Source organism: Nicotiana tomentosiformis, chromosome 4, assembly GCF_000390325.3.
Source record: "Nicotiana tomentosiformis chromosome 4, ASM39032v3, whole genome shotgun sequence".
NCBI lineage: Eukaryota > Viridiplantae > Streptophyta > Magnoliopsida > Solanales > Solanaceae > Nicotiana > Nicotiana tomentosiformis.
Window position 1 is genome coordinate 20,291,423 of NC_090815.1, and position 12,027 is coordinate 20,303,449.

Consider the following 12,027-nt stretch of genomic DNA (forward strand, 5'->3'; position numbering starts at 1 on the left):
ACGAAGAATTCTCGGACGAGGAACAATACGTCGATGAGGATTAAAAAGTTGGTTTTTTAAAGTACTCTCGTTTTATAGCTAGTTTCTTATATGTTTCAATCTAAATGTGTATTATATTATGCAGATGGCAGGCAAGGGTCAAGGTAACAATGACCCTACTAGTTCTCGGGGTCGAGCAAAGGGTAGGAAGGGAAAGAGGAGGGTAGAAAATAATAGTCCCTCTTGTCCACCCTTTTCAGAGATGCCTATGTCTTATCCTCCACCACACGGCTATACTAAGCTGCCACAGCATCACGAGTCGTACACCTTCATTCAGACACCAGGTCTTCCATCACAGGGTCATAGGACTATACGTCCGACATACAATCCAGCTGCCTTACAGCCATCTGCCTCATAGCTATCTGCATCGCAACCATCTACACCACATCCACATGGATCACATACATCCCTACATATCACAGCCACATGGATCGCATCCATCCATGTCACAGCCACTCGGGTCACAGCCATCAGTATCACTTCTACTTGGGTAGCATCCAGTTATGTCGTAGTCACAGGGATCGCAATCATCTTCATCATCGACTTTATCTATTGCAGGCCTTCGCCTGCGAGGCAGTAGCTCTGACCCGCCTACACCTCTGATACATATGCTTTGGATATTGATGACGAGGTAGTGCATTATGATCGATATGGCAGGATCATCATAGTCCCTGAGGGTGATGGGTAAGTGTTATTCATTTTTTTGTGTCTATTGATTTGTAACATTTTTACTAAGATATTAATGTATTTTTATTGTTAAATTACAGGTTCAGGCCGGGTAATAAGACTACGAAGATAATCACCAATGCCATCAGAAAGCTTTATGATGGCCTTTATGTGACTTGGACTGATTGTCCATTCTCACTGAAGGAGCAAATTTTCAATCAATTTAAAGTATAAATATTCTTTTAAACAGTTTAATAATTTATATTTATGATGTTTCCATCTAATATTTAACTTTTGAAATACATAGCAAGTGTGTATGGAAAGACCGCTATAGCGCGGAAGTGGCTGCAAATTTTCATCATAAAGCTCGCAAGAGAGTGGCAGATGCTTTCTCGGATGCTAGAAAGAAGAACAAGAGGCCTGGCTGGTTACTTGAGAATTTGTGGAATGATTTGCAAAGGCAATGGCTTACCGTGGAGTTCTTAGAGAGGAGCGAAAAAGGAAAGAAAGCTCGCGCATCCGAGAAAAGAGGCTCCTTGCACACTGGAGGTGCGATCAGCCTAGGGACAATAAAAAGAAGATTGGTACATAATTGCTTAAATTATTTTACTTTTCTAAGTATATCTATTATGTTTATTAACTAAATTAATTTATTTTCAGGAAAAGAAGTATGGGCGTCCAATGAGTCATGATGAGCTATTCAAGGAGACGCATATTGTGAAGAAGAAGAAGAAAGAGGGGGATCAAGATAGGTGGATCGAGGATCGGGCCTCGACTGCATATGTAAGCTTTCAATTTTCTTTAAGTATTATAATTTACTTTTATAAAAATTTTGAAATACCGATTTAATTTAAAATAATATAGGGTCGCTACCAAAGTAACGTGGAGGAATTCATCCGTAGTCATTCAGCTGGTGAATCGGGTGAGCCAACCCAATCTTCGGACGAGGATGCTGAAAGAATATGGTTGGAGTCTGTTGGCGGTCCAAAATGGGGGAAGGTATACGGGCTTCCTACTAAAAACTTCCAACGCTATACGTGTGGAATGCGAGGAATAGGGATTTCCTCGCAAGGAGAGCAACTTAATAGGGAGAGCCTCTCCGCTATGCGGGAGACAATGACAAATCTCACATCCGAGCTAGAAGCGGCCAAGGAAAGAGAAAGGCTTAGAGATGCTCAATTCCTTGCCATGCAAGCTCAGATCAGAACTCTCCTATCTAGTGGAGCTTTTTCGTTGTCCCGATCTCGTGAGTCATCTCCATAGGGTCAACCTCCACGTGATCGTTCCTCCCGTCCTGCCCGTGATCGTTCCTCCTGTCCTCCCCGTGATTGTTATTCCTGTCCTCCACAAGACCGTTCTCTATACCATTTTGTAAATGAAAGCTCATCAGACGGTGATGATGATGTTGTATAAAACAACCCTTGACTTTTATATACTTTGAACTAGACAAATAGAACCAGTTTTGAACTAGTTGTAATGAGTTTTAACTTGGTTTTGGATTTTTATGTTCAATTGAACTTTAATTTGTTAGTTTTAAAGTATTTATTGAATGTTTTGGTTGTTGTTTGTTGTTGTTGTTATTGTTGTTGTGTTGTTATTATTTTTGTTGTTGTTGTTGTGTTGTTGTTGTTGTTATTAGGTGTATTGGTATGCTGGCAGGTGGTGTAGCTGTCAAAATATACATTTTATGCCAAAATTAAACCCAGAAAAACCGACTAAAGTTGGTTGGTTAATGAACATTAAATTTCCAGAATTCAACATTACCGACCAACTTTGGTCGGTATTTTGCCTGCACTGTTGAGGTTACCGACCATAGTTGGTCGGTAATGTTTAATTTTAATTATTTTAAAAAAATATATATTTTCAATTACCGACCAAAGTTGGTCGGTTTTTTAAAATTTTAATAATTAATAACAAAAATATAATTTAGTTAAACCGACCAACTTTGGTCGGTAAAATTAAATTAATAAAATATATTTTCGACCAAAGTTGGTCGGTAAGTACTTAAACTTGTCAGATGGTCGTTTTAAGCTACCGACCAAAGTTGGTCGGTAAGCCATTCTGGCCATCAAAACACCGTACACACCCTAATGGTCGCATTTTGGTCGGTAATCGGCCAAAACCGATCAACTTTGGTCGGTTTTTAGCGAATTTCTAGTAGTGATTGTTGAATTATTTTGGTAAGTTAAATTATTTGAGCACTTGAGGTAAAAATTGGGATATATTATTTGATACGCATGCGGTAGTACAAGGTCTGGGTATCGAAACACATGCGGTGAGATAAGGGTGGCTTGATACGCGTGGCTAGTAGGGGGAACTACTAGAATTCATGCGGTGTGATAAGGATGGCTAAAACACGGGGATGTTATTTCAGAAAAAATATTTTCATTAAAATAAATTGTGAAGGCTCCCACGATGATATAAGGAAATGAAATATTCTGAATTTATTTATGATTTGGGACTACGAGGCAGTACCTCGGGAGTGCCCTTGTTAATATTGATTTATGGCCGTAGTTGCCTTTGATGTTGTTGTAATTTTTCTTAAAGTTGAAAATAAATTATGTTTTGTTCCACGAGGTATTATTTGCCATTATTTGTGTAATTAAATGGTGACCTACTGCTTGATTCACTTCCATTGTCATTTTATTTTATTATATTGTGAAACATTTTACCATGCCATTTATTATTATTTTTCAGTAGGGCCTGACCTGACCTCGTCACTACTCTACCGAGGTTTGGCTTGGCACATACTAGGTACCGATGTGGTGTACTCATACTACGTTTCTGCATATTTTTTTGTGCAGATCCAGGTACTTCTTACCAGCCCGGACATCAGTGAGTACCTGTGCACGGAGACTTTGAGGTATATCGGTCAGCGTCCGCAGACTCTGGAATCCTCTTCTATTCTTGTTATGTTGCTTCCTTATTTTTCTTAGACTCTGTTATATAGAGACATTGAGGATAAATTCTTAGAAGCTTGTGACTTATTTCTACCGGGTTTTGAGAGTTGTAATTATTTGAATTGTAGTTTATTTATTTCAGATATTTATGATTATTTTCCATTGATAGGTTTACCTAATCTTAGAGACTAGGTGTCATCACGACCTCCTACGGAGGGAATTTGGGGTCGGGACATTTATGATCTAAGAATCCCATATACAAGAGAACAACTTGAATACTTTCTTTTGAAACAGTTCAAATGTTATGGACATTCAAGTACTTGACAAAACTGCTTCCCTCTTTTTGTAATTTTGCTAAAAGTTTAAATTTTTGTATTTCCTTTATTTTCTTTATGCAATTGGACAAAGATGCAGTTTTCTTTGAGAAATATCTTCCCGGTGTTGAATATCCTTTTTTTGGTTAATCTTATAGTTGTACGAAAATAACATAAACTCTGTCGGGCAATGCATTTGCTCACTGGCACAGGCCAGTTAATTAGAATTAATTATTTATTAGCTCACTTATCATCTATCTAAGCTCTTAGAATTAATTAGGCCAGTTAAATCCAACTTGAAAAACTTGTTAGGTTTTTCATTTCACTCCACCTCCATTTGATATGTACACTTGATGCAAAATTAGAGGACTAATTTCTTATAATATATATTTTGTTTAAGAGATCACTTGCAGAAAATCTTTCATGATACTTTGATGATCTAAGAATCCCATGTACAAGAGAACAACTTGAATACTTTCTTTTGAAACAGTTCATATGTTATGGATTTTCAAGTACTTGACAAAACTGCTTTCATCTTTTGAAATTTTGCTAAAAGCTTGAATTTTTATATTTCCCTTTCTTTTCTTTATGCAATTGGACAAAGATGCAATTTTCTATGCGAAATATCTTCCCGGTGTTGAATTTCCTTTTTTTGGTTAATCTTGTAACATAAACTATGTCGGCCAAATTAATGCATGTGCTCACTGGCACGGGCCGTCTAGTTGATACAGTAAGCTCATCAACATGTACACATGCAAATTGCATGCATGGAATTGTGAGGAAACACTACAGTGGAAACATTCAAACAACCATTATGTGTATAATTAGAACAATGACTACTTAATCATCAGTGAAAGCTAGAACAGTCTGCATAGCTGTGAGTATGAGGAGTATGACAGCTGCCACAGTTGAAGCTCCTACCCACGGACTACTAAAATAATTGCGCCTCAAACTTGCCTTCATTAGGTTCCATGGTTGTTCATAATGTTGAACTAATTTTCTGCATTCTTCTTTGTAATAGAAGTTCTCAGATGAAACGATGACCCCTTTCCCAATCTTGTTAAAAAGGCTAGCTATTTCTTTGTCCTCCCCTATCCTATTCCTGATGATTCCTTTATGGCGAAGCAAATTCACATCTCTCTCCGAGTCAATAAGATAATCCATGAAAATTGCAAAATCACTGAAATATCTAGGACGTACATGAGACGACTGTTGCTCGTATGCTATCAGATTACGCAGGAGAGTCTCCGTACTATCAGTGACATTAAAACTAGGAATTCTCATTAACCCGTTTTCAAATTTGATATCAAATAAACTTGTGTTATCTCCATAGTTTTCTTTCCTCAATTTATTATAAATATATCCGACTTTTACGAAGCTAACTCCAGCTTCGGAAAGCTCTGTTGCGTTTGGCATGACGTTATGCCCCGTTAGGTGGTCCTTATCTATTGGCTTATCTTTTGACCTAATTATTTGCAAAGGATTACAACATAAGCTTTTCCAGGAATGTTCTGTTTCCATGCTAGGATTCGTTAGGCTAGTAGTTTTAATCTCAGAAGGGTGACATGACATGTGTACAACTTGAAGTAAATGTTTGATTTCTGCGGCATTACCTTCACTCTCATTAAAAGATGCAGGGGTCATCTTCGGTAATGAAGGTAAAAAGATCCACTTCACCATTGTTGTGAATGGTATTTCATCTTCATCATCCATAGTCATGTGATGAAGCTTTGTGAGGACAAAGAAAGGAAGTTGGTTTTCTACTAACAACAGATCTCGACGTACTTGATTACTTATGCAATTTCCAGGGATAATCCAACCTTCTTCTTCTGGATATATTCCATAACGCTCTCGAATGAATTCAACTAGAAAACAACCATCAAGTAACAGTAGTTTTGAAAATTTGCCGACAATATCACTGTCAAGGTTCTCTATATCGTCATAACAGTTTAATGCTTCATCCTCCAGTTCCCTAATGCAACTTTCCACATCAATCCCCTCTTTCCTGCGGAGGAATCGCTGTAAGTAACGTAGTTTATACTTTTCCATGGAGCGAAGTTCAGGATTATGTTTATGGTAAGGACCAATGGAGATCACCTTTGGCTTATAAGCATCTGGATTTGATTCACGTAACCCCACACTTACTTTGAATATGGTGGTGGATTTCATAGCCGAATTCATGTCCAAATCCTCATATATTTCATCTATGATTTTATTTGCAGATTTATTGACTTGATCTTGACCATTTGTTTCCTTTTTCTCGATTAGATGATCCACTTTCTTCTCTTCTTCTATCTGTAATTAATGGAAAAGAGTTCATAGTTTTTCTTTTTCGTTTGGAGAAACTAACACGCTGAATTCCAATTTTTTTATCCTGTTGTAGTAATATTTATATATACTATTATTTTCTATAAATTCTACTGCCTCCGTTTATTTTTCTCATAAGTTGTTAAAATGAACAAGTAAAACTAAAATATAATTTTAGAATAGTGAACAAGTAAAAGTAAACCAAGAAGTAATAAGTAATTATAGGGAAGGTAAACAAAATCGAATAGTGAATCATAATGAAGTTTTAAACATCATTTGTGGAAACCAAAAGAGTAAAAGGAAAATTAATAAAACAATTGAATCTTAATAAAGAAACTTGATCAAACTTGACGTTATTATTAATGCTTTTGATGACTTAATTAATGTATATATTAAAAAATTATAATTATTAACAAGTGATACACGAGTGACTATTCATGCTTGCTACCTTGTTTCCTTTTGTACAAAATACAATAAATAAATATATAAATAAAATGTGTTGAGAAAGAGAGAGACCTCATCTTTTGTTGCTTGACGAAGCAGTGGAGTTCGGTGATCTATTGGGGTAATCTCAATAGAGTGTGACATCCCTCTTTAATTACTTTCTTCAACTGTATAATTCCTACAAGCAACAGATATCGGTTTAAAATGGTATGACACAAAAATTATTATTATTAATCCAATTCATTGCAGAATTTGATTTGAAAAGAAAAGACAAAAATTAAAAAAAAAAATGAAATCTCGTATTATCTCTTCTTATGAAAAGAAAACTAGATGTCTTGTACGTTATCCTGTTAGAAATTCTAATTCTTAGATTGAACGAACTAATTTGTTCTACAAAATATTTTTCAAAAGAATATCAGGAAGGATACACTTTTTAAGTAATTGAAAACACAAAAGCTTTATTATCCATATCTATAATCTATATACACTGTTCATTTTATATCATCCTACACTATTGGCATTTTGAGGGAGTGGTAGACATTTCTTTGAGGGAATTACTAGCTAGTAGACATTTCTTTTGGATGAGTCTGGCTCTGATATCATGTTTGAAAAATGAATATTGGGTCTAATTCAACCCCAAAAGCTAGTTCATGAGATGAGAATTCAAGACCATTTAAGAAGACTAAGTTACGGAGTACAACAAAAGGAAAAACAATACAGGCGCACTATATATTAAGAATGATTTATGCAGAATATGCCTAAGCAGCGTGAAAAAAGAGAAATACTAGAGTCTTTGAGCAAACTGATGAGAGACACTGTAATAGTATAACGGGAGAATAGCTCGTATTTATAATGTAAGAACATCAGGGACATTTAGGATTGTGCTTCAAAAGTTATAATTTCATTAACTAGTCTATATGATGTAATAAGAGTTGTAAGTGTTATATGAGTAAAGAATTTTGAATAAACCCTCCCTAGGAATTGTGCTTCAAGATTTCATATTCTCAATTGAGTCTTGATATATAGTTAGAGTGATTTGTCTTTTGGTACAGCAGACTATCTTTTGATCTTGCTGATTTGTAAAAAACTTCACTTAGTAATTAATAAAATACCTGGTTATCAAAAAAGATAAGAAGACCAAGCTACCGCATCCGACCCGATTTGGGACATTTAACTATGAAACAATTAAAATTGCAATAGTACACCTTGTGTTTAGCATAAAATGACAAATAAAGGGAAGTCTTGTACATTAAGCTCGTGCTAGAATGACATAACGACAATGTAGAAGTTAATTACCTCTTTGGTTTGACTATTTATATTACTTGAGCTGAGTTTCTTCTAATTAAGTTCTTCTCTGCTTGACTATTCTGAAGGATATGAGAGGGGGGGAGCTGGAAATATAGTGGAAGAGGAATGAATTTTTAATGGAAAATACAAAAGTCTATGAAGGCAAAGAAGAAAATGATGTCGAAACAGAAAAGATTTTAGTACTGTATATATAGATTAGGGCTTACCTATATTACTAGCGTGAAATAACGTCAATGTGAGAAAAATATCATAGAATAAATAAAGCTACAAGTATCATTGAATAAAGTCTAATGCCATTAAAAATGTAAGAAAAGTATCATAGAATAAAGTCTAATGCCATTAAAAATGTAAGAAAAGTATCATAGAATAAAGTTTTAACCCGTTAGGTTTCAAGCTACCATTTAATATTCTTGGATTTGATTTCAAGTTTAGTTCAGCAGAAGAACACTAAAGTTTTCCTTCTTTATAAAAGGCTTATATAATACCTAATCCTCCTTCCTGCAATTACGGGCGTTCGTGAAAACCCGAAAACCAAACCAAATCGATCAAAATAACTGATACCTTTTTGGTTTGGTTCTGATTTTAATCGAAAAAATCGAACCAAACAGATTATAGAAGTAACTATTTAAAATTTATTATTACACCTATATATATATATATGTATATTTTTATATAAAGTTTCTAAAATTTCATGGTACATGATAATCGTCTGCATTTTTTATCTAGTTCTTTGCTTTACTTTCTAGTTTGATTGGTAGTTTTCTTTTGCTAAGTACAAGAATCTATTTCATGTTAAAAAAATCTATTTTTAGTTGAGTCCTTAAATTATCCATCACTATTTGATTCAATTATCATTAATATATCTCGATAAATGATAGATAAAAGAGCAATTGGTTTGATAGTATTATGTTGAAAATGTAGTCGCCGGAATATGTGTTTGGTAGTGTATGTCTCATATTTAAGAAAAAATCGATACATAACCGAAAACCGACAAAAAACGATATAAACTGAATCAATAAAAACCTGACTTAATTAGTTTGGTTTGGTTCCAATATTTAAAAAATAGACTTACTATTTGATTTCTTTTTAGGGAAAAACAGATCCAAACCGAAACTTGAACACCCTTGCCTGCAATGAATGTTCCAAAACCAGAGAGACAAGTAATTATTAGTATTCCTAAAACACAAAATCTACTTTAATAAGCTTGAGGCTAAAGACTAATGATACATCAAAATTCAAATTTTCTTGTAAATGAAGTAAATTCAGCTAAAAGTGGGATTGATAAAATCACAGTTCTTTTTAATTAAAGTACGAACCGGAAGAAAGAGTCGGACTCCTGCAGATCTATTACTAATGAAGGCAGTGTTATGTCGTGCCTTGAATTATTTTCTTGTATTTTTTGAAAACCCATAATCTCTATAGATTTAGGAAAATTCATTGTCCTAATAGATATGGGAAAGGAAAAGCTATTATCCTTATCAATTTGGGAAACCTTTCTCTTATAGGTTTGGGATGATCCGTGATCTATAGAGGTTGTAGTTGGGGATTCTATAGATTGCACTGTGCTTTTCTTCTCATTCATAGTGAAAAACTTTTTCTGCTTTTGCCCCGAGGATTAGGCTTAGTCCAATCTCGTTAAATCCTTGTGTTGATTTTTCTTCTCTATTTGCTTTTTGTGTGATTGTGTGCTAGTTAACCCACGATCTTCCGCAACAACTAGTTTCAGATTTCTACATATAATATAGGGTTAAGATGTCTTCATCATCTTCAATAAAGTACAAAGTAGAGAAATTTGACGGGGGTTCTAGTTTCAATCTATGGAAGATTAGGATGAAATCATCCCTGGTGTTACAAGGGTTGTGGAAGGCAATTGATGAGGATTTTCCTGAAGAGATGAAAGAGACAGAGAAGGAGAGAGCTTTGAGTGCGATCTTCATGAGCGTTACAGATAGCGTTCTTCGGGAAATTACTGAAGAAACTTCTACAGCAATGGCATGGAAGAAGCTGGAAGATCTGTATTCTAAGAAATCGCTGACAAACCGCCTCTACCTGAAAAATATGTTATACAATCTCCGTATGAACGAAGGTACACCCGTTAAAACTCACATTGATGAGTTGAATTCAATTATAATGGACCTGAAGAATGTGGATATCAAAATAGAGAGTGAGGATCATGCCTTGATTGTGTTATGTTCTTTACCACCGTCTTATGATACTTTTGCCGATATGTCACGACCCAAAACTCCCTTCGTAAAACGCTGTGACGGTACCTAATCTCTATGACTAGGTAACCCTAACAAGTTGTAGAAATAGCAAAAATGAAAGTAAAACTTAACAACTAACTGCAATAGATAACGGAATAACTTGCATCAATGCCGCTCGGCATGTACAATAACCAATACTCTAGAAATACACAGTTTTCTCAAAACCCGGAACATCATAAGTCACAAGCTACAGAAGGAAGTAGTATCTCTATACACCAACACCAGAGTCTCATAAAAGAAATATAGAAGGTAATTGACATAGGGGACAATAGAGGGGGACTCCGAGGTCCGCGGAAGCGGAAGATATACCTTGAATTCTCCAAACTATCACTGCTCACTGATGACATGACTGATAATGAGTGATACGTAAGGATTTTGACTACTTATTTGCGCCTTTTTTACTTTCATTTTAGCTCAAAAATATTTAAAGGTATTCCCGAAAACTGATGAAATATGCTTTCTTGCAGGAGTATTGGAAAATGAGCAAAAATGATGAAATTCAACTCAAGAAGGAGTATTTTTGGACAAGGACAAAAGCCAGGCAAAAAGGTCAAAGTGCGGACTGCAAAATTTTGTCTGCGATCGCAGATCATGAAGGATTTCTGTCAGAGCAGCTTTGAGAAGTGCGGCCGCAGAAGATAAAGATCAGAGAGTCCAAGTTTGAGTCCATCAAGTTGTGCGGACCGCACTATAATTGTGCGGCCGCATAACTCAAAAGTGCGGCCGCAATTCAGAATTGTGCGGCCGCAGAAGTCCCTCCTGTCAAGATTTGCATCAAATTGCGGACCGCACACAGAATTTTGCGGTCGCAGAACCACCGAAAGGGCAATTTTATCCAAAAATTTCAGTTGCGTATAAATAGTCTTTTTTGACAAAATATTGTTAAGTTTGAACATCTGAAAGTTGGGAGCCATTTTTATTTACTGTTTTAGGAACTTTTATGATAGCTTGTCTATTTTACATTGGATTTTCATCTCTTTATCATTTAATATGAGTTTAATATTCTTTTCTTCTTTAATTTCTTCATTTCCATCTATGAGTAGCTAAATTTCTAGTTAGGGTTGTGATCCCACCCTAGTGTGGATACCTAATGGGTATTTGATTTAGGGCTTGTTTATGGTTGGGTGTGCAATATTTAGCCTAGTTCTTGCTCTAATTGTAGAATTAATGGTTGCAAACATTGATTCAAGCATATTTGACTTAGTTTCTACTTGAGAAAGAGAGGCTGAGTCTAGGAAAACTTGGCTAACAAGAAATTGGGATGAACTAAAAAAATTGATAGTCCCAATTAAAGGGTTGAATCTAGAGATAGTAAAACCCGACTTGAGCATCTATCAACTGTTCTGTGAATTACCTATTTGGACTTGAGAAAGCCAAATTGGGCAAAACTACTCTATTACTGAGAGGTATTGAGTGGGTAATTATATGTTGATTGCTATATTACACCCCGACCAATGAAACTCGCTCTAAAGCCCACAACCCGTTAGGAAAATACCTAGATGGAAGTCACAGCTCTAGATCTTTTACAAATTTGAAAAACAATACCAAAAATATCATTATCTAGCTTTACATTTGCAAACAGTAGCTTAATTTAGAAGTAGACTAAAACAACAAAGTATGTGGAAGTGCATTTTAGTCACGTTATACGCTTAGTCCGAGTATATACCTAATCCCATCTACGCTCCTTGAGGAATCAATCCCGACTCCCAGTTCGGTAATTATAATTGCAATCGACCACTTCACAACCCCAAACTGTGGTGTAAATTTTGGCGACATCAATTTTTG

The 12,027-nt window shown here is 35.4% G+C and overlaps 1 protein-coding gene across 1 annotated transcript; it reads right to left on the reverse strand.

The window, feature by feature from the left end:
* Positions 1 to 4,547: 4,547 nt before the first annotated feature.
* LOC104096119 (UPF0481 protein At3g47200-like) lies at positions 4,548 to 8,136 on the reverse strand. Its single transcript, XM_009602430.4, has 3 exons — positions 7,967 to 8,136; positions 6,743 to 6,848; positions 4,548 to 6,214 (listed from the first exon to the last, which is right to left on the reverse strand). The coding sequence occupies exons 2-3, from the start codon at positions 6,812 to 6,814 to the stop codon at positions 4,760 to 4,762; spliced, it is 1,527 nt and encodes a 508-aa protein (XP_009600725.1). The 5' UTR covers positions 6,815 to 6,848; positions 7,967 to 8,136; the 3' UTR covers positions 4,548 to 4,759.
* Between the last annotated feature and the right edge of the window lie 3,891 nt (positions 8,137 to 12,027).

Excerpts from the sequence above, each read along its gene's own strand:
- LOC104096119 (XM_009602430.4), bottom strand. The coding sequence starts at position 6,814 with ATGTCACACTCTATTGAGATTACCCCAATAGATCACCGAACTCCACTG. Across the intron at positions 6,215-6,742 it reads GTCAAGCAACAAAAGATGAG|ATAGAAGAAGAGAAGAAAGT; the intron begins GTCTCTCTCTTT and ends CATTAATTACAG.